Source organism: Echeneis naucrates, chromosome 12 (genome assembly GCF_900963305.1).
Source record: "Echeneis naucrates chromosome 12, fEcheNa1.1, whole genome shotgun sequence".
Taxonomy (NCBI): Eukaryota; Metazoa; Chordata; class Actinopteri; order Carangiformes; family Echeneidae; genus Echeneis; species Echeneis naucrates.
The window spans coordinates 5160597-5182561 of record NC_042522.1 but is presented as its reverse complement, the minus strand read 5'-3'; the positions used below and the strand labels follow the sequence as shown (position 1 = coordinate 5182561).

The window sequence follows — 21965 nt, the reverse complement described above, 5'->3', positions numbered from 1 at the left end:
GGCCTGTAGGTAAAGAATTTTGGAAGGATGTTATTAAAATTTGCTTTTATCAACACTGTAAATCCACCCTGATGCTGTTGTGCAGGAGGGCGTGACGATGGATGCTGTCATATCCACAGCTGCCAGCTCCAGAGGTGCATGGCATCAGATTATCTAGGCTTCTCTAGGCTGGGGAGGTGGTTATATATCAGCAGCTCCTTGAATGTAATTTTGAGAGGTGTAGCTGGAGTTACCACAGAGACACAACAAGGTGGATGGAGAAAAAGAGACAAAGGAGTCATCAGTTCTTCTATGTAAGCGCCACCATTGATAAAACACCTGTACTTATTTAGGCATTCTTCTAAAACACATAAAACAAGGACTTTCTCTTTAAACCCCCATCTGCTCTCTGTGGAACAATTTATGCAGCTGCACATGTCCCAGTATTGCAGACACATTAGATGGGTTCCTGTCATAATGACATTTCAATGAATGATAACATCGGCCTTAAATCACATTCAATAGTTATTATGCAGTATTAAATCTCACCGACTCATAGCTGAGCTTCTGCCTTTAATCCATAACTTTCACTGTGCTTTACAGTGAATGATTCTTTCCCAATTTTTAAAGGCTTTTAAAAACAGAGTGATTGAAACTGAATTAAAACTGCAACAAATGCATGTATTCTTGCTCTTTATTAATAGGAACTCAAAGGAAATACACATCACATTGTGGTTGTTACACAGGAAAAGGCATAATTTTTCATTCACACATGGAAAATCTAATATTTGAATATGTATTGCTCTGAGTCAAGATACTAAGATTAGCCATTTTTACAAATTATTGAAGTAGACCCACAGGAAAAGCCTGAAGCCCAAGGTTAACTGTTAAAAAAAATAAATCTGAGACAATGTCCACATCAGTCTCTGCGCAGACTATATTTGCATAGCATGCATTTAATTAAATGAGTATCTGGTGATAACCTGCAGTGACACATTGCTCAAAATAACTTGACAAATGTTGCATATTTTCTGAAAAATTGCACAGGCTCGTCAGGTATTCTCCAGAGGAAAAAAAAAAAAGTACAAAAGGCTGGAAAAGAATGGAATTACTGACAAGAAATAATCCCTCCTGTACTGCATTTACTGCAACAAACTGCAATGTCTGGAGCCATCTCCACAGGCCCCACACAAATCCACATGAGTAAAAGGAGAGGAAAATTTATTTGTTTGGAGTTTTAAATGTAGAAACAAGTAACAATGTAGATATATGTATATTTACAGAAGTGGATCTCTGGAGCACATCATCTTCTAACTGAAGAAAACTTGTATCTCATGTTGCTCTTCATGGAAAAACATTAAATGTATTTACAGACTTTCATAAAAAATTTTCTTAAGGTAATCTCAATAAATTCAACTTCTAAAGTGATCTTTTATCAAAAAAGGAAAACCAGCTTCTTTTCTTTTAGAGACTACATTAGAATATGTTGTGTATCAACAACTTTTTTTCTTTCAATCGCTCCCTCTCGCTCACTCGTGCAAACAAACCAAATACACAGCCAAACAGACTCACTGGGGCTCTCCAAGAGGTTTGACAACAGGCCATGGCATGTCAGGTAAAGGTGTCTGAGGCTCAGCAGAGACCTGGTTCTGCTGCATCTTCTGGTGGGTCCAGTTTAAGTCAACTCCATTCTTCTTCAGTGCAGCCAAGTGCTTGATGTCCAGTGTGGTGAAGGTGGTGAACTGGACTTGGTTCCTCTTACTCGTGGGGGAATGGAGTGGCTCGTTGCGGTGTGGCCTAGCCAGCAAGGTGGCTGATCGGTTTGCCATGGGCTCGATCACTTTTCCCTGAAACTGCTGCTGCTGGGAGCTGGTCCTGCTGCGGCCCAGGGTGGCAGTTCTTTCGGGGACAGTGGGGGCACTCACAGTGGGCAGGGTGCTCTCCAAGTTATGGTGGCCCATGGAGTCTATGGAATGATGCGACTCCAAAGGGCACTGGGTCTCACGTTTTAACGTGGACACTTGAGTTGGGGCACCCGGAGGAGGGACATTCTGGTTATTGCTCCCCAACCACACCCAGTCATGCTTATGGTCCTTCAGGTTGCTTGGCGGCGGGTCAGCCTGTATGGGTGTCTTGTGATTACGGAAACAGAGGTTATATGAAGCACAATTCAATAGAAAAGCCAAGATTGCAACACAGGACACCCCCACCAACGCGTACATGCCAATTTCCAAATCTGACATAGCGCTAAATGTGCGAATGAGGTCGCTCTCAATTACTTCAGGAGCTTTAGGACGCTCCTTGCTGGGTGCCACATCTGCATTAGGAGTGTCTTTGTTCGAGGGTGAATTGGGGTTATCAAGCATGTTTCCATAGCTCCTCTTCTGCTCTTCACCTTTACTGACAACACCCGCTGAAGTTGCTATAGGTTTGGCAGTCCTTATTGGTGTATTTGAGCTCATTGTGTTCATACTGGTCATGGCTGTTGTGGGAGTGACAGTGTATGAGGTACCTCTTGTAGCTCCGGTTGTAGTTCCAATCCACACAACATGTGGCTGTGAAGATTTTGGAGAAAACACAGTGGTGGTGGTTGTTTTCACCAGGTTGGTCTGGTGGTCCTGTACTGGATTTCTTAGCAACCACTTATCCATATCCGTGACAGCAAGCTGTGATGTCATTGTCGTTTTAAGCACCCCTAAAACTTCTGATGGGCTCCCATCATAATCTCTATTTCCATCGGTGCCGACCCCACTGCCTCCTGCTGCGGCTTTTCTGCTGCTCTGATTTGCTCTGAAGTTGATTTTGAGGAGCCCCGTGCCCACTGCAAGTTTGCTCTTCCTCTTGGACTTCTGGCACTCCTCACAGATTCTCAGCTCCACCTTCACCAGTGCCCCCTGGCCTTCACCTTCACCCCGTGCTACTACAAACGTGGAGAGCGGGGTGCGGCGTACGGTTGCCACCGCCTCGTCAGGGGTCGAGACTGTCAGCGAGTAAATGCTGTGGTCAAACAGCTCCAGGGGAACAACAGCACCATCGCTGAACTGAACCCAGCAGCTGACCACCGCTTCCTGTGTGTGTGAACGTGGGAGAGAAAGACAGATTGACAACATATTACATTTGATACAGTACGGGATTTTATGTGCAATGAAAAAAATCAAACAGGTTAGAGCAGAAGCAGCAGATTCATATTTCCTCCCTGCAGTGGCGCACATCTATATTATCATGATTGTTAATAGCACTAAATTGCCTGTTCTAATTTTTTTATGATTACAGTCAGTGGGGTGCTGCTATGCTACAGATTATAGTCTTATGGAGCAATAATATGCAGAGGTGGCAAAAGTACTCATGATATATGAATACTCAAGTAAAAGTAAGAAAGTACAGACTCTGAAATATACTTTCAAAGTAAAAGTAAAAAGTAAAAATACATTTTTGCCGTTAGTGAAACACAATACATTCTTTGATCATTTCGGCTACAGTTCTCGGTTCGCTCTCTACCATCTCCTCACTCAGTAGACTTCTTCCCACTGTTACTTTCCCCCACCTGCCCTTCTACTCCTTTCCATCTCTAGTTCGTCACGTCTGGTACATATGCTTTTACTTTGTGTCATAATATGGGGAGCTTTTAAAAAAAAAAAAAAAAAAGTAGCGAGCCTGTTTTTACAATGCAAGGAATAGAAAGTACATATTTTTGTGAATAAATGTAGGGAGCAAAAGTAAAAAGTCATCAGAAAAATAAATGCACAAGTGAAGTATAGATACCTGAAAAGTATACAGTACAGTAGTGTAAGTGCAAGTATTTGTACTTTGTTACTTGTCACCTCTGATAATAGGGAATATAATTTCACCAAAGTGAATAAAGAGAGCACAATGGAGATCCAAACAGGAAGAAAAATTACAAAAATAAGGTCATTTTAAGAGCAGAATTAACCAGTCCAATCACATTAATACACAATGACCTATTTTCTGTTGCTAATGTGAGTCACTGGGCCACCACAGAGCTAACCTATATTTTGCATTTGAATGCATTATGAATTGCCCTGAGCAGAACATTAACAGTTTGCCATCAAAGGCACAATTGGCTTGTCATCTGCACTGGCGTGGCTCTAATAGTTTGTTATTGACTGACAGACAAGCCACAGTGGCACCAGGCTGTAAAGTGTGCTTTTGTCCCAGCAACCATGGCCCCGTCTAATTGCTAGCCCATGCCCAGTTTGAAATGGGCGAGCTGCCACGGCTAAATTTCTGCAAGTTTTCAACGATGATCATCTGTGCACTCTGCCTGCCTCTTCTGCTCTCTGGCGCAACATGTTAACCCTGTAATGGAAGTGTTTAAATTAAAATCCTCTCCAGGAGGAGCCCATCATATCTTTGCTGTTAAATGAGCATTAGGTATATTTCAATAATACACAATTGAATCTTGACAAGTTCAAAAAGTAATTTTAAGCTCCCCATTCATGTTCTGCCTTCCATTGTTTGGGTTGGTACATATCCTGCCACTGCTGCCTTTGCACTAACAATCGAGTCTCACATGAGCAAACATGAATGCGGAACAGAGTGCTTATTTCCAAAAATGAAAGATTTTTTTGTTCAGCTCTTGTGCCTATGGTGCTTTAAATGTAGGTTTTTGTGCTTTAAGTTGTATAAAAACATCTTGGTACGAGAGACACAAAGTCTACTCTGCTTTATTCCATTTGAATGTAACCAATAATAATACTGTTTCATGCCAAGTTTCCCCAAAAGAGCTGTGGACTGTTTGAAAGACACCAAACAAATTGACAGCAGAATCTGTGAAGGTAATACATTGAAGGCATGAGAATGAATATTTTTTTCTGAAGATAATCAAACTTCTGAGCCCTAACTTGTCTATGAATGAACCAAGGATAAATGTTTCACCTTTTGCTCCAACAGAGGTCAGACTTTGTTTCCACCTCAAACTATAACATGGCAAAATGTGCTTTTATTTTCCCTCAAAGCAACAAGACAGATTTTTGCCTACTTTTCGGCCCCTGTTGCCACATTTCTCTTGAAGCTACTACCTCCAGCCAAGATGACACTTTTCTCAACTGTCCAGATGTAAATCCTCACACATTAATAAAGTTTTCACGGCTACGCAACCAAACTATTATTTTCAATGCATTTATAAGAATGAGATAATACATACTATACGGCATAGTGGATTATGGGTAAAACTAAATTTACAAAAAAACATTACAATCATTCAAATTCTTTAAACAATTAACTCCACCTACACGGTTGGCAATTCCTTTGGCTTTAACAGAAATATGATGAAGTCCTAAAGCTAGAATTTAAATACTAAACTCAATGATCAAGGACAAGGTTTGACTTGCATAATCAAGGAGGCAACAAATAATTTTTTTGTACCCGGTAACAACAAAAAGGAGCGTGTTGGTGTTAGAGCGCGAGTCTGCGAGGATGCTGATGCTATTTATACTGTTGCTTCATTATATATGCATCTGTTTCCAGGGTGGTGTGCTGCATAAAACGTGGGAAACTGTCAGTGCCGGGGGCTTACTTGTTAAATGCTTGCACTTTTAAAGAACAATAACGCAGGGATGTTTTATGACTTTTACACATTGGCAAACGCAGGACTGCAGAAGCTACAGCCTACTACCAGAGAGAAACAACTCACTGAAAAAGGCAATACATAATTACACAGAATAAATATAAAGGTAACAGACATTACAGTTTCAGCTTTCATATTTAATCACAGCCCATAGCAATCTGAATTCAGTATTTGCTCTAATGCTCTCATTTTTTCACGCTGACAAAACTGCGTCCATGGGTTGACGCACACAGGTGCCCTCATGGGAGCTGCAAAGAGTGTAGGCATTCACTATATTTTTACTGGATAAAATAAGAATGCTTAAATTTAAATGTTTTTTAGGTCATTTTGATTTCACCTTGTATACATGTGCAGAAGAGCATCACTGTTCACACAGTAAGGAAACACACTTCTGTTTTTTTTATATTTCTGGTTCCTTGTGATCTACATATTTGGTGCTTTTACTACAATTTGAAATGACAACAGAATATGTTAATGATATAGTAGAAACAGTAAACGGAGACAAATACTTCCTCAGACAGTTGAGCTCTGCCCTACATTTCGGTGCTTTGTGTGCAACAGTTTTCCAGGGGCTTACCTGTTTGAGCTGTGTGATCATCTCCCGTGTGGTTGCCGTGGCGATGATGGCCCTGTTGCTGCCTGGACTGAGCTGCAGGGACAGAGAGAGTCCAGACACCAACTGCACTCCCAGCTCTGTCACACTCACTTTATCATCCACCACCTTGATGCTCCTCTCAGCCAGGACAGAAGAAGTCAGAGGGGACAGGACCTGCAACAAACACGACCTCATTCAACACGCATGTAAAAAAGAACACAGACACACACACATACCAACAAGGACACTACGACTCACCTGCAAAGTAGTAGTGCCCACAGTCCGCCCCTGCAGCACCACTCCATTGTGTACGCGAGCTACATCAGGGTTTGCTACGCTTAGAGAATAGCGTACAAGATTGGTCACATCCACCTGTCAATAAAAGAAAAATGTTACTTTCATTCACATTAAGTCCCTACCCAAAACCTGACTGCAGTGATGTATGGTTATCATCATTCCATTAATTCAGTGTCGAGCAAGCTGTCATAAATTTGAGAGCATGACTTTAGATATACTGCATTCTGAAATTAAGTGCTGGCTTTCAGCCTTCGTTAGGATCGTTACATTTTACCTGCCAATCAGGACCCAGGAAATACTCGACGTTTTCTGCCCCGGTGATCAGGTCAGGCAGGACCTCAGCACTGGCCTGAGCCACGAAGGACGTGAGAACCCGGAGCGTGGAGTGTTGATACTGCAGCATGCAGCCCCTGCCCTTCCTAATTTCCTCCTCTTCCTCACTATCCCACGTAGACCTAGCACACAAGAAGGAATCAAACTGAATGAGTTTGATTTCCTGTTCAGATGAGTACTTATACTGATTTACCAAGGGTTGAATATTCTGTCCATGTCTTTTCCTCAAGGTTTGCTTGCATGCGGTTAGTTTTACATGCAATAAAAACACCACTAAATGTAAAAACAAAAATCAGCATGCCAGCATGGTAATTAACATATACTGTATGTACAACTCAACAACAACACGTTTCCATGCAGTTTTGAAAAAGACAAGCTTTTTTATTCAATTTCTGGCAGTAAAATTGAGGAAACCTTTCCTGCTTTAGGTCAGTAAGGACACCCCATTGTAAAATGTCAAAACAATGAGAGAGAGGATTTTAATTACTTTCAAGTTAACATAAACTGAGTTGATTGTGACTTGAAATGGCTTGGAGAACTCCACATGATATTCTGGAACTAGAAGCTTCAAGATACTTCAAGATATTTGGGGGCATAACTGTGGATGTATTTTAAAGGTGCACCTTCAAACACATAGGCCTCTTTGCCTGACATCTTGAGAACATCAAAAGAAGTTAATCAAGATATCAGGAAAGGTCATGCTACTGCTCAGGAAGCGGACGGCTTCTGTGTCCCAGAGATAAACGTGCTTTGGTGCGAAAATATGAAATGAAGTCCAGAACAACAGCAAAAGACCTTGTAAAGCTGCTAGTTGAAACAAAAATTGATTTCCTTGGCCATAACACACAACGTCATGGCGAAATAAATTTATTTGGCTATATCAAAGCAAAATCTCAAAACATTAATGAAAAGGTTAAAGCTTAGGTGTGGATGTACGTATCAAATGGACAATGGCCCGAAAATATACCTCTAAATTAATTGCAAAGTGGCTCAGTCCTATAGAAAATGTGTAGGCAGCACTGAAAAGGCAGCTGCAAGCAAAAAGGTCCACAAAGCTGACTCAGCTCCACCAGTTCTACCGGGAGAAATGAGCCAAAATTCTGGCAAGATATTGTTAAACAGATAAAAGGCCCTTCATCTAGCCAAGTGTACGGAAACTTCTGAGTTTGATGAAAGCAATTTAGAATTCTCTCTGTCATTATTCAGATCTTCCACAAAAATAAATAAATAAGTAAATAAAAGCTAACCAGCCTAAAACAGAAAAGGTTTCCACAATTTTACCGTAGGACAGCATGGTGACTCCAATAATCCGTTTTTGTTCTAAGCCACATCGGTAAGCATTGCTAAGCTAACTAACTATTCTAACAACATACTGACTGCAGTTTCATTTTCGGTATAGGCTATATCAGTGAAAGAAGCATTTATCTTGTTCAAGGAGGTGAATTAATAAAGTTTCCACTCAGGTAATACTATTGGATTTTAAGAACCTGGAAAATAGTTGAATTTGTATGAACTGCTAATTGGGTCAGCTCTAAATTAATTCTTTAATCAGATTTAATGACACTTCAAAATCATGACGCGAATGTGAAATCTGAGCTCATAAATGTAGTTTCCTGCACGCCAGCAGAGAGAACCTGAAGTGCGTCACTTTACTCGCTGATGCTGCGTGATCTTCGCTCATACATGATCTTAAGTTAAATCAACCAGGATCCCAAGGCTGACTGGCTTGTTCATGGGCGATAGAGGTTAAGTTGAGAACTCTCCTCAACCCCTCAGTAATGATCATGTAATTATCATAAGCACAGCTGGTCTGCCATGCACTGCACAACAGGTGGGCTGGAGGATTGTTGGATATGTTTTCACACTGCAGGCAGAAAACTGTCAAAAACATTCAATCCAAATTCACATCATTATTCTGCAGCCTCGGGTTAAAACTTAACATGTGATAAAGAAGCCGCTTAAATTCAATGAATGTGACTCAACATCAGAGAGCAAGCAAACAATCTTCCACCAATCCTGGATTACAGCAGTCATGGAAACAAGTCTGACTTTCAAAACACTTGGAACACAAACATTTGGTTTGTTACGCTGAATCTTTTTGCCAGTTAAACTTCCTTATTTGTTCCATGTTGACTTTCTCTATTATTGTGTTCCCCAGTCAACGAACATTATTTTCAGTAGTATGAATAAATACTATTAGTGTTAACTAATTGCAGGAGTTCATTCCATTTTGCAAATGCTGAAAGCTTTAATGAAATGAATAATTTCTTGCAGCAAAAAGAAAAAAAAATGCAGAGAAGGATAGATAATGGTTCCATGATGCTATTAGTCAATGTTTTTATGCCAGGCAAATTTCAATATTAGTCTTTCTTACTGCTTTCAATAAAACAGAAATTCCAGCTGCTTCTCTGCCACATATGCAAATTTCCAGCATAATGGCATGGCACAAATAAATTCTGCACTTTTTTTTTTTTTTTTTTTTTTTTTTATCACAAGTTGAGAGAAGCCATTACAATAACATGATATAGAAGTTTCTGACCTAGTTTGTCTTGCTGTGCAGAGCTGGGTATTGAATGTTTTGGGAAGTGAAAGCCCAGAAAAAATTTCACCCTGGAGAAAACAGCTCATCAGTTGGCTATCACCATTACTATTGAGTGAAAAATAATGGCTTTACTGTAAGTATTGAGTGAAATTCCACTAACCTTTATCTCCAGGGCCACTGTGTTGGCTCTGCAGTGTCCCACTCACTAATGCACAAAACAGTGACTGACATACTGCATATGCAGTCTACAGAAAATTGGAATTTAAATGGATTTAAATGAGAAAACAACGCAATATCACTACCACTAACTACAGACTCTAAAAATAGCATACGTTTTTGACAACATCTCTCCAACTGTTAATTAAAAGAAAAAAAAATTTGCAAAGACACAGGAAGATTTCCTGCAGTGCTGGCTACATCTTACGTTTTTTTTACTTTTAAATGTATCAAAATAAGGCAGTCTATAATAATGCAATAATTGGCTGTTTATATATAGATATAAACATTTAAATGTATGTGATGGCAACATCAGTGAAATGTTAACTATTTTCCTACACAAAGTTTGGGACTTACTTCTTACACTTGCTGCTGTTGACTTGGGGCTTGACTCAGGGTCGAACAGCCAATACTTAAGATGATACGCATTTTTTTTTGTATTTTCAAAAAGCATTAAATTATGAATTATATGTTGTATCTCAACTGTGTCATCTTCAGGACCAGACTAATGGGACCATACCTCCTGTTGCCAGTGGTAACAGGGACCCGCCAACCTTTGATCTGGCTGAGCTTGGGGTCGGCCACATCGATCAGCAAAGGCAACCGCGGCATCCAGACACTCATCTCCAACTGAGTGCTCAAGAAACCGTAGGTAAAGTTGACCATCACCCTGCTGTTTCCTCTCGTCTCTTTCCCATTCACATACAAATAGTCACAGCGCTCGGACACCTGCATGAGAGACACAAACAAGGAAGTGGAGAAAGGTCAGAGAGGCATTTTGAATTTCACCAAAAAAAAAAACAGTCAAATTAGACATTTGCTTTTGTTAGTTTGTCATGACGTTAATAAAAAGTTTAAATTTGAGGTAAAAAGAAAAATAGATAATATTTTTAGAAATCCTGAGCAAGAACTCAGGCTGAGGTGTAACGTGGATTCGACTTTCTTCAGACGATCTCTACATTTGTAGCAGCTTTTCCGTGTAGAGCCCCGAGGAAGATGAAGAGTTTTTCAAACTGACAGAGAGCAGAGTAGGAACAGAGGCACCAGTACAAATAAGCTGATACCACACAGACACAGACATTTTATTCATTTTGTATAATTTCTAAAGTCTGGCCAGGGACATGCAGTGTGTTTCTGTTCATCTTATATAAATTCAGTGGTCTCCATGAAACAGTTACAGAATATAAATAAGCTCTGCCTTACGATTGCTCCTGTTTTGCTGTTGTACAGTAGGTGGGTGTGTCTCGGTCCCCACCAGTGAGAGCAATGAGGTGAGACGCACCAGTTGGTGTGTTTTATTTAAGATTGGAAACCTATCGCCACCACCGCCTCTCTTATCTTAAACCGGTGGCTCCACAGAGGTAATTGGAGAGCACCAGACTGGAGAAAAGAGTGTAGCACTGGAGTGAGGGAGGCAGGAAAGAAAAGGGGTAGTCAGAGAAAGTGAAGAAAAAGCAGACGGAGGAATGACTTCCTAGGTAAGTCAACTTGAAGTCCTTTGGAAATGTTGAAGGAGTATAGTCTCTGAAGATCTTTTCAAATAATGCTGACTGGACGAGACCAAAACCTCTGATGTGTTGTGCTGCTCTAAGTTACTGCACTGTAAGGTTAGTGCATATGTGGAAAAAAACATTTACACGCATTTCGATCAGGTTTTCTCAGTTAGGACATAAAAAAAAAAAAAAAAAAAAAAAAGAGCCATTAGAATTTAAAAAAGTTACTTTAATTGTAATACCCCAGTGCTTTATTTTAGAGTTTATTCTTAACTCTTCAGTGGCCATTCTCCTGTCTATTTTCATTGAAGGGATGTGCTGTCAGGACAAGAAAGCCAAACTACAAACATCAATTAAAAGAATACTTAACTGGATGAGACATCTCAGAGCAACACTCTGCTCCATGAAAGATCAGATACTTCTTGTTTGCATTCATCTTGTAATCTACCTACTAAATCATTAAGGAGTTAGTTTGTTTTGTGGATTATCTTGCAATAGCATATTTATCTAATTTACATATTTACAGTAAAACATATGACATAATACCCAAAAGTCTTAATTCTGTCCTGATTTTTAGTAAGCACATTAATATCTCCTCCTTCCCCGAGAGTGCTCCATAAGTGCATGTTGGCTATCGTTATATTTAGGCAGGGACATACAGGATTCTGTGTGTTTCATTTCATTTTTATGTATTTTATTACAATAATGGAAGGGAGAGGTCCACCGGTGTTAGATACATTACTGGTAGAAAAGTGTGCCGTGAGAAGACAACAGCCTAATTATACATCAGCCTATTTATCAAAAATTAAGTATTCAATTTTTTTCAAAGCTTCGGGAGTCTGATTACTTCTCCTCATGGAGTATATCAGTGATAGGCATTTTCACGACATCAGCCAATATTTCAACAGCTGCCTTCATGCAAGGTGCGTGATAAAAGGCGGAACTGCCCAATTTATGCAGGGTGATGGCATGCCAAAAGTAGAAAGGAAAGATGAATGAAATAAAAAACGGAGTTGAAACCGTCCCAGTGAGGAACCGGTTCAGTTTTTAATAATCTGACATGGAGCAAACATTATATCAACTTTGTTTCTGTCGTGATTGCAAAAGATGGAGACACAAAGAACTTGATCGATGCTGTTACATCACACAACAAAGCTAGTAAGAGATGGTTACAGCGGATTTAATTACTTTAGTTGCACTGCAGCACCTAAACCAAATGTGTAATACCCTCGCATGTCTCTCTATTGTCCATGATACATTCTATTTAATGTAAATTTCTACTCTATCTTGTACATCTAATTTTTGTCAGTTCAAAGAAAGAATCTTGATGCTTGTTCAGCCTGGAGAACAGAAGGGTGAAGATCTCAGGCTCAGAGCAGGGAAATATTCTGAGCACAGGAAAGATGAACAGCAAAAAATCATCAGACACAGCAGGCTGTGAATTCAAGTTTGTTTGTTTTTTTTTTAGATTTTTTTCCTGCCACTGCATTTCATTTAATTTCAGAGTTAGTGAAATATCTATGTATAGTGTGTATATATATGTGTGTGTGTGTGTAGGTCGGCCATGCTGGTCTATTTAGGCTATAATAAAGTCTGTGGTTTTCAAGTTTAAACTTGAAACCACTTGGTCTGTGGCTTTGGTCTAAGAGGGTTCAGTGACAGCAGGGAGCATTAGGTGGCCATTCAGAGACACAAAAATAACTGGATTAAGTTTCTCTGCTGATACAGAAAATCATTACAAACACAGTCTCTCCTCGTTGGCCCTTTCTCCCTCTATTAAGCTCATGCACCCAGCCGCACTATCTCACGCTTGAAAAACAAAACCCAATGGCTGCCATGTAATCTATGGAAAAGAATATAATTCTTTCACTTCTTTGTGCTGGTCTTTCTTTACATGCCTCTCTGTCTCTTCCTCAATCCCTGCTCCTGTTGTTCTAGTAACATGGATCCATTACACAAAGGTCGAATCACTGTGCTTATGGACTGAGTGGTGGGATCATGAGCTCAGTATCTAATACCATATGGAGGGGAATGTTTTTATCCTCTATGATGCTTACACTCGAACACAAACTGGCACACACACAGACATAGAGAGAGCATGATGCTATAGTGACAGACAATGAATGTCTGTCACTATAGCAAATTCTGTTTAATTGTTGTTAAATATTCAGCAAACTTGCTTTGTATGCAAACTTGGCATCCACGAGGTATCAAATGTATATCGATACTAAATGAAAGAAAGAAATTGCTGCAATAGGTGCTTTATGTACATACAGAAATAGTTTTTGTCTGTTTAGTCCAAATTATATATTACTTGTGGATGGTTTACAGACAGCACACACAGTGAATGCTTAATGACCAAGCTGCTCAGTTTCCTATTAGGTAAATTTAACTTGTGTGGCATTAATTCCATAAAGAGAAATTCTACTGAGAAGTCTTGTATACAAGCAAAACCCATTAAGTAGTTACAATGCTACGACTAAGGGAATGGAATGTTTTATCGTATGCAAAAATTTTAAAGAGCAGGTTTTTTTATTTCATGTATTGAAATTCATAATCAGCATGTAATTTACTGCAGTGACTTTCTAATCAAAGATTACTTGGCGTGTTATTGCAATGGCTTACCTTGAGTACATCCTCCTCTGTGGACCTACAGCTGGTGTAGTTGGTCACATCCGTGACTGAGCCATTAGCCTCCACAGCCAGGGTTTTCACAGGGACAGACACCACTTTACCAGTCAGCACTGCAGTATTCAAGACATCAGTGTTCTGTGCAGGCACAAGTGCAAATTGAGAGCAAGTTAGTAATGCGAGCTGTTACAGTATCGCAGGTCATCCACCGTTATGTACAACCCAAGAGCAGATGCTTTGGACTGTTTTTCCGAAAGTTCACTTCTTACTAAGTCAAACGTGTGGTTGCTGGGTACTTTTGTGAAGGTAGTTGAAGGGTTGAAGGCTGGGAGTGAGATAAACCCTTTGTATCTCATTTGCTGGCTATCAGCTGAAAGATCAGGGAACTACATTGGATTTTTTTTTCCCCAGGGATGAACTGCAACTCCGAAAACCTGGTTTACTTTCCACCACCGATTTCCTGAGGATGTCATTTTTAATGGTACTGCAGATTCCCCTCAGTGCTGAAGATGTGTTTCCAAACATTTGAGGTCCATGCTCAGTATAATGTTAAGAGAAATTAAGAAAAAAAAAAAAGTGTGTTTTTATTACTCCAGCAAAACAGACAAGCCTACTGCATTGTTTTGGTCAAAAAGCAGGATTCGCATACACTTTGCACATATGCAACAGCAGTAGGCTGAGCATTCATGAAAAACTTGTTGAAATTCACAGCTGGACTAATACATTATACAATATAATCAGTACTTGCATGGGGGCAGGGATGACAGACAGAGAATGGGTGTTAGCACGACTAACAGGGATTAAAACACTCGCCGGCTGACAAAGTTGATTCATTTAAAGACACTGACGCAGAACTCAGAAAAACAGGACAGATGTGCTAAAAAAAAATACTAAAAGTAATATCTCTGGGATGATAATATAGAATACAATGAACACAACGTCTATCTCTTACACATCTGAATTAAAAATAAGTCCTTTAATGTAGTGCATTGCCCTGAGACTAGATCATACTAAACAAACACCTAAAACTGATTGCATTTCTAATATTCTAACCAATTTTCTCAACCGTGTGCATCTATGTAAAAGATGAGAAACAGCTTAACTCTGATGCGTCCTCTAACTAGACATCAATCACAATGTAGCAAAATTTTTCCTCTTTAACTCATTCTTCAACATGGATTTACAAGTACTTTCGAGTTTATAAGATCTCTGGAAACATCATTTTAATCTGCTGTAAGTGGTGGCAGCGTGTGTGTGTGTGTGTGTGTGTGTATATATATACAAGAAGCTCAATGTGTTATTTTTCTCCTGATGCTAGTGGACTAAAGCATCATACAGCATTCAGCAGATGTTTCCCGGCAGCTCCACATTCTGAACTCTGTTGGCCTGACAGCTGCTGACCGCAATTGCAAAAGGACATGCTCTAGTTCAGGCTGCAACACTGGCCCGAACATAAGCCACTGGATCAGCGCTAGCACAAAATCAGAAAGCAATATCAACGCTCTGCGGAGCTGGCAGTGTCACTCTGACAGATCTTGATGTCCGATGTTTCCACTGGCTCTGCTGTTAATTTGTTAAGGCGATCAACTTCAGCTCAAGTAGTCCGGCTCCACTTTCAACCTGCCTCCTTTCTGAAAACAGTGTTATATTTACACTCTGTGGTATGTCATGGTATTGTTTGTTTCACAGATTTATAGCCTTCAGTATTCAGTAAAAATTGCATGACATTAACATGAGGCGGACATGTAAGCTGAACGGGAGAGAAAATCAAAGACACGTGGCCTTCCCATGGCCTTCATTTATTAATTTAACAATATGAAATCAGATTTACTTGTAGCCTTTTATTCACATCTAATAATGGTGGAGATTCATATCTGCCTATAGCATTAATTGTTTTTCTATAAATATGAAACCATTGTAGTTTAACGGAAAAGAACCGCAGCCGACACAGATTGTTCCCTCTCCATGGTTACGACGCTTTTCCTCCTGTGAATCCTCTATGTGGCTTAGTTGAAACATACTTGCTCCCCACTGTTTGCCTGATTTGTTCAGCTAAACCTCCTGTCAGAGATGAGCTTGGCTCTACCTTATGTCTGGTGGTTGCTCTGAAAATATAAAATGCCTTTGAGACAAGTACACAACAGCAGGGAATGAGTTAAGAAGTAATCAGAAGTAGAACTGTGATCACAGCGTGTCATTTACAAGCAGGAATAGGTGACTTCAAATGTACTGAGATCTATGATAAGCATGATGATGATGAAATCTAATAAAGCGATTCTGGCCAAAACTACTATGCTGGTGACATATTATTTTACTCCTTTAATAACTAACACTTGTAAGACTTAACTCTGCACATACAAAATAAGAATTAGGACTAAAACATAGAAAACACTAATTAATTAGCGACAAGCACCTCACAAACGAGTCGACATTTGTTTACTGTAAGATGTCCAACTTCAAATACTTCTAGATAGCAGAGCAATGACTTGAGCATCTGTGCAAACACGATGGAGCTACATCAGTTGTTTATTCTTTTTTTTTTTTATTTCACAACCTGGACTGCACTATTAATGTAACATATTTAAGATGCATCAATGTCAAATCGAATGATCTGGATTTTTAGAGTGTAAAACTGTCTATAATTTGGGGTATAAATACCAATTTCATTAAAGGAATTGTCAGGTTACAAATATTTATGCGAGTCATTATTTAAAGTTTATTAAAGTTGCATTACATTACATTTTGATCTGCCATTGTAGACAAACACCATCCTAACAATTCACACACTGTTTTGGGCCTCCTTATCGGGGACCTTGCTGTCTATGACGCAAGGTGCCAATGTGATGCAGGGAGAGGGTGACGCTTCCTTTATCTGCTTGGTTGTTAGAAGAGTGAGTTCACACTATCTGCCTGTTCCGCTGACATGCAATGTGTCTTTGTAAACAGTTTGATGTGATCTTAAAGAATACATTCCATTACATCTGAGAGCGGTAGTAGGACACCCCTACATGAACTGTCTTCATGTTCCAACAATTTCCCCTCCCTCATATTAGTAAAGATTAGTAAAACTAAAATAGTGAGAGTAGAAGGTGTCTGTATACATTTGGGCACTGGAAAAGAAGAAATATAAACAGCGCATAGATGATGTCCTCACCATGACCAGAGGTGCCAGCCCAATGTAGTCCCTCTGAGTCGTGTGGATCCGCATCGTGCCCACATCCTTGACATTTCCTGGCAACTCCAGACGCCAGGAGATCGTCTGACTCTCAGGATGCTCTGAAAAGCCTTTCGGCACAAAGTCAAGCTGAAAAACCTCCAGGAGACCTCTGTTTGAAGACAAAAGTTTAAAATATGAAATGCTTCGACAAGACACAGCAAATCTTCGTAATGTTTGCCGTGCAACCAGCCTGGTCACAATGTGCTTAATGTGGGATAACAGTGACACAAGTGGAAAAGAGTCAGGAAACTGATGGAGTAAAATCACCTACACTGCAAAAACTATGTGCTGACATCAGCCTCCATGAGCTGCACAAGTCAGGCAGTAGAAATGGAACACATCAGTATATTTAATAAAGCAAAGGTGGGTTTTATTGCTCATGATTTGATTCAGTGCTTAATTTCTAAGATGAAGAATGTGCAATTTCTAGTTTTGTTAAGGTTGCATTCACATCAATCGATATCTTGAATTAAGCCTGCGTGATAGCTGATTTTGGACATTCACTAATATACAGTACTTATCTGTGGTAAATGTTTTGCAAGTTTCGGACATAATATTTGAGATTTTGTTTGTCATTTGTCAATTATCAGCTCTGACTCATTGAGAGTGATACTCATCATTTATTATTACTTCACGAAAACAAATTTAAATCAAATGTTGAATGTGGAAAGCGAAGAAAATTTGATGTAATTCTGTTAGTTCCCCCCAAAGTTAACTTCAGTTTTCATTTCAAAAGCAATAATTGTGGTTTAAAGATGGCACCATTTCAAAGTCAATTTAGTCTATTTGCCAAATCGCTATATTTATTCCAGCTTTGACAAAAAAAATAAATAAATAAATGTAAAAAAAAAATCTGTCTGCAGATAGATTTCTTATTAAAGTGAAAAAGATGTTATTAGACATGTTTCATACAAAGATTTCCAATGTCAAGAGGTAAAGATATTTAGTATGACAGATGCAGAAGGCAGTGAGGTGAGATAAGTGCTTTTATACTTCTCAGAGCAGAAATGTAAGTAGACATTTAAAAACTGCCTGTAAAAGTGAACAAGATGGAAATTGCGCTGACTTTGATCCAAAACAAACCGCAGTGTTTAAACCAAAATTGAGCGCAATACAAATGAGGTCCCATCTCTGTGAGCAGAAAGAAGAATAAGGTGAGAATGTGAAAGGAAGATTAGGTGAGCTGACAGAGATTTCAGCCAAGTATTCTGGTCAAAGGATTGTCAAAGAAATGCCATTTGATGTTCCTTGACGTTGGAGAGAGTGTGTCGGGAAACCTGCCAGTGTGAACGGATCAAAGAGAACTTACAGCAGAATGTGAATGGAGCGGTGGCACTTTGAAGTGGAGTAAAACTTTGCATAAAGCAAAACAATGAGCCTCTATGTGGCTTCAACTCACATTTAATAAAAAGGTCACAGATGTTGAAATCGGCAACAACAAGGACAAACCTAGGCTTGAAAAAAAAAAAAAAAAAGTGCGTCTGATTTGAACAGAAGAAAATGTTCATTCTCTATTGAGAGAAACTCTCAGTAATAACAAATAAGCAGTTTTCTAAAAGAGACCATTATGATGTTATGTGTGGCACTCTCATCCATTAGCATTGGGCCAGTGGTTGAAGTGAGGAGGAAACATTTTAAAGTCAAAAGCTTGCATGAGCTTCCAGAGTTCAATTAAGACTTGTTTGTCTTAAAAAAAAAAAAAAAAAAAGAACATCCCAATGGAAATCTGTTTCCCATCTCTTAGACTGAGATCCTCTTCCCCACTACGAAGCTGTTTACACAGAGTCAGTGATTGAGAGAAAGGTTTTAGCAGGGAAAACAAAATAACCCACCCTACCTCACCCCTCAGTCTTGCCTAAGCTACGCTACACCAACCAGCTGCTGCATGTGTCATCAAATATACAAAACAAACAGAAGTGTGGCATCAATATAGAATAAGAATACTTCCTGAAAAGGAAAGTTATTTCTTTAAAATCACTGACAGATGGCTATAACTGCAATTAACATTTAGACTAAACTCGAAAGTAATTGCGTGGAATTAAAGCAAGTGAATTTCAAATGTGTTTTGTACCAAGCATTGATATGAACTTAATGTCACGTGTTGTTTATTTTCCCTTATTGTCTTGAAAAGGATGTATTCTGACAGAAAGTGGGTGAAAATGATTCACACTGAGAAACATAGAAGGGGTTAATACCCCTATTTCCTGGAAATCCATCTGTTACGGTGGACTTTAAACCCTGGACATATCATCACTTCAAAGTACAGTGGTGAGTGAATCTGTGTATGTGTTTCTACGTGGTCCCTGTGTGTGTCTGTGTGTGCGCACACGCACGCACGCTCTGGTGGGAGCTCAGCACAAGGGACACGACTTGGAATATCTGTCCTTTCTAATCTCCTCTTCTGAACGTGCAAGCACTTAAGCCTGGATAACGTAGCCGTGATTATGGATGATTACAGATAAGTGGGTCGGAGGGACGGTGGGTGGTGTGTGAGATGTGTGTCTGTGTGGGTGGGAGGTTGCTGGGCAGAGGTGGCTGCTGGTGTGTTCCAGCACCAGCATCAGGCAGAACTGATGAAATCAGGTGGTGTGAAATAGGCAGAGAACAGTCAGGGAAAGTGCTACGAGATGAATATTCATTTCTAATAACTTTTTAGATTTATTTTTATTTTTTTTTAAATGGGTATTTCACCGGGTTTAATAATTACTTTATTTTAGTGAATCTGGAGACAATTTTATCAGGCTGACATTTTTCTCCTCAAAGTTATTTTAAGGGACTGTCTTAAATGAGGCATAAGGGTTAATGTTAAGTGTGCTGTTGCACAAGCCACCTAATGTTTGTTCGAACTAACCACCCAGGCATGCATAGGCCCGTATATTCATATACATTTATATGTTTCCCTTTTTTCAGATTTTTGCAATGTGAGATGTTATAGCTGCCCTTTTCTATATTTGCTTGCTGTTGTGTTTAGAATGTTGCAGGTTTCCATTCAATTAAATTCAATAGTTCATAGTCATTGCTTATAAAAAATAATTAAATGTTGTTGGAGCCATCACAGGCTTGGCATAGCCAGAGCTCAGCAAATGTCTTGACGAAGGCATCTACTTGGCCCTGTGAACTGGTTTCATTTTTCTAGAACTCCAAGGCAGCTGAGAAAACAGGAGGCCCCAATTATCAACCCTCCATTTCCAAGCATCGCTGTATCCAATTATCAGCCTCACTACTTCCAAGTGAAAACCAAACCCAGCGACATTGGTCAAAATAACTAAAATCCAAGGATTGAGGATTAAAATAAAAAAAAAAATGGTTACATAAATAGTTACATGGTGATATGGATTTATTCCTCCCATGGTTGTTTTATCATGTTCTTTTCACTGCAGTATCAATTTAACATTCTGCCGTTGTCAGACAACATGCTGATTATAGAAACGAGGCATTAGAAATGTCTGTAGGAGTGGTCAGTCAGTTTTTATTCATTACATTTTTTAGTTACAACTATTTATGCATGAAAAAGTATCTGCGAGTGCTAAACCTGGTGAATTGCAATATAGAAAAATATTTTCCTTCTTTTTGTAGCCCTTTTTTCCCCCCCAAATGATCAGGGGTACTTTCTTACCGCTATGGATGGAAACAAGAACAGTACTTGGAAACTGATGCAGTAACAGAACTTGACTATAACCACATTCTGTGTGCTTGCTTTCAGAATGTGCATGAGCACAACAATATAAGGCCACAAATGATTGGTTTTTCCCTTGAAAAGAACTTATTAATTTAGTATTTTTCAATGCTTGCCGAAGAGAATGTAAGATTGAGGAAATGTTTTCATGAGAAATGATGGCATTCCCGGATGGGAGCAGAGGGAATTACTTAAAATCTCTGAAAAATAAAGGCAATAAGAGATAATAAGAAGTGAAAAAAGATTGCTTTGGGAACTTTTGGAAAGGGCTGCCGAAAACAAACAGACCTCTTGTGTTGTGCACAGTATACTGAACACGATGTGTACCGACCTCTTCGCGGTGATGGCAACCTTCCTGTGGCTGACTACAGAGACTGTGCTGGGGTATGCTCCTCTGCTGGGCTCCACTGAAAGGTCCCAAAGTGCAGAGTCGCTGGGCCGCACTGCGCTGAATGACAAACCTGTTCTCACTGTCGCTCTGCAGTAAATGTAAACACACACAAAATGAAAAAATTAGAATACCTGTCCGGCCAGTGCAAAACATAGCATACATTTTAATCATGACTATAGGTGCACTCTTTAAGACAGTCTCATGAACTCCCTCATGATTCATGTCTTCATATACTGCAGTGTCACTTCTCAATCTTTTGTTACTAGGAAATAGTAGACACAGCCACTAATAATGCTCCACCACTGGGCAAATCTATCTCAATACAATGTGTGTACTCTGTTGCAGCATTACAACAAATTTTGCCTTTCACTTTTGTAAAAGACACTCTGCATCTCTCTGTGTCTGCTGCCTGCATTGTATACAGCTTGATGTATTTGTTTGCAAAAGCATGTTTTTCTTTTTTTTTTTTTTTTCCTCCTCTGTATACAGAAGCATTGTTTTCTGCTTTGTGTAATTAGCCCTTCATATTGTGCCACAGACCGATGTGTCGCAGGCTGCTGGCAGACTGAGAATTAGCAGGGGTATTTAATTCCCATTAGCCCCGGGGAGAAGTGGGAATCAGTTAATCAGTTGTCTGATTGAGACACAAACACAAACACACACACACACACACACAAGTCTGCTGGGACAAACTGCTTATTATGAGTGATGTGGCGCCGGTAGTCCAACAAACACACAGGGATTAGATTTTCTTTTTTAAGCAAAATTCCCTGTGATGATAACAACGATAATAATGTTGAATGTTGTTGAGTTTTAATACAGTCGCTGATGAATTTTGGGAGTTATGGAAAAATGAAATGCTGAAATGTGAAAATGAGACAGGAAATTCATCTGAGCCGTGTTTAAAATGCATGGATTCTCGAAAGTACACACACACACACACACACACACACAGACACCTAGCTACAGGGTGGGAGCGCCATGTGTTTCTCAAACAGGCCAATTCTG

General features: G+C 39.5%; 1 protein-coding gene across 1 annotated transcript in view; it reads right to left on the bottom strand.

The window, feature by feature from the left end:
* Positions 1-1547: 1547 nt before the first annotated feature.
* LOC115052338 (transmembrane protein 132E-like) overlaps positions 1548-21965 on the bottom strand; it is a 29345-nt gene continuing 8927 nt past the window's right edge. Inside the window, exons 3-10 of the mRNA XM_029516406.1 lie at positions 20898-21044; positions 16828-16999; positions 13668-13811; positions 10070-10278; positions 6733-6913; positions 6420-6533; positions 6144-6335; positions 1548-3047 (exon numbers count right to left, since the gene is read on the bottom strand). Of these exons, the coding sequence (XP_029372266.1) occupies positions 1548-3047; positions 6144-6335; positions 6420-6533; positions 6733-6913; positions 10070-10278; positions 13668-13811; positions 16828-16999; positions 20898-21044 (2659 nt within the window). The remainder of the gene's footprint in view (positions 3048-6143; positions 6336-6419; positions 6534-6732; positions 6914-10069; positions 10279-13667; positions 13812-16827; positions 17000-20897; positions 21045-21965) is intronic.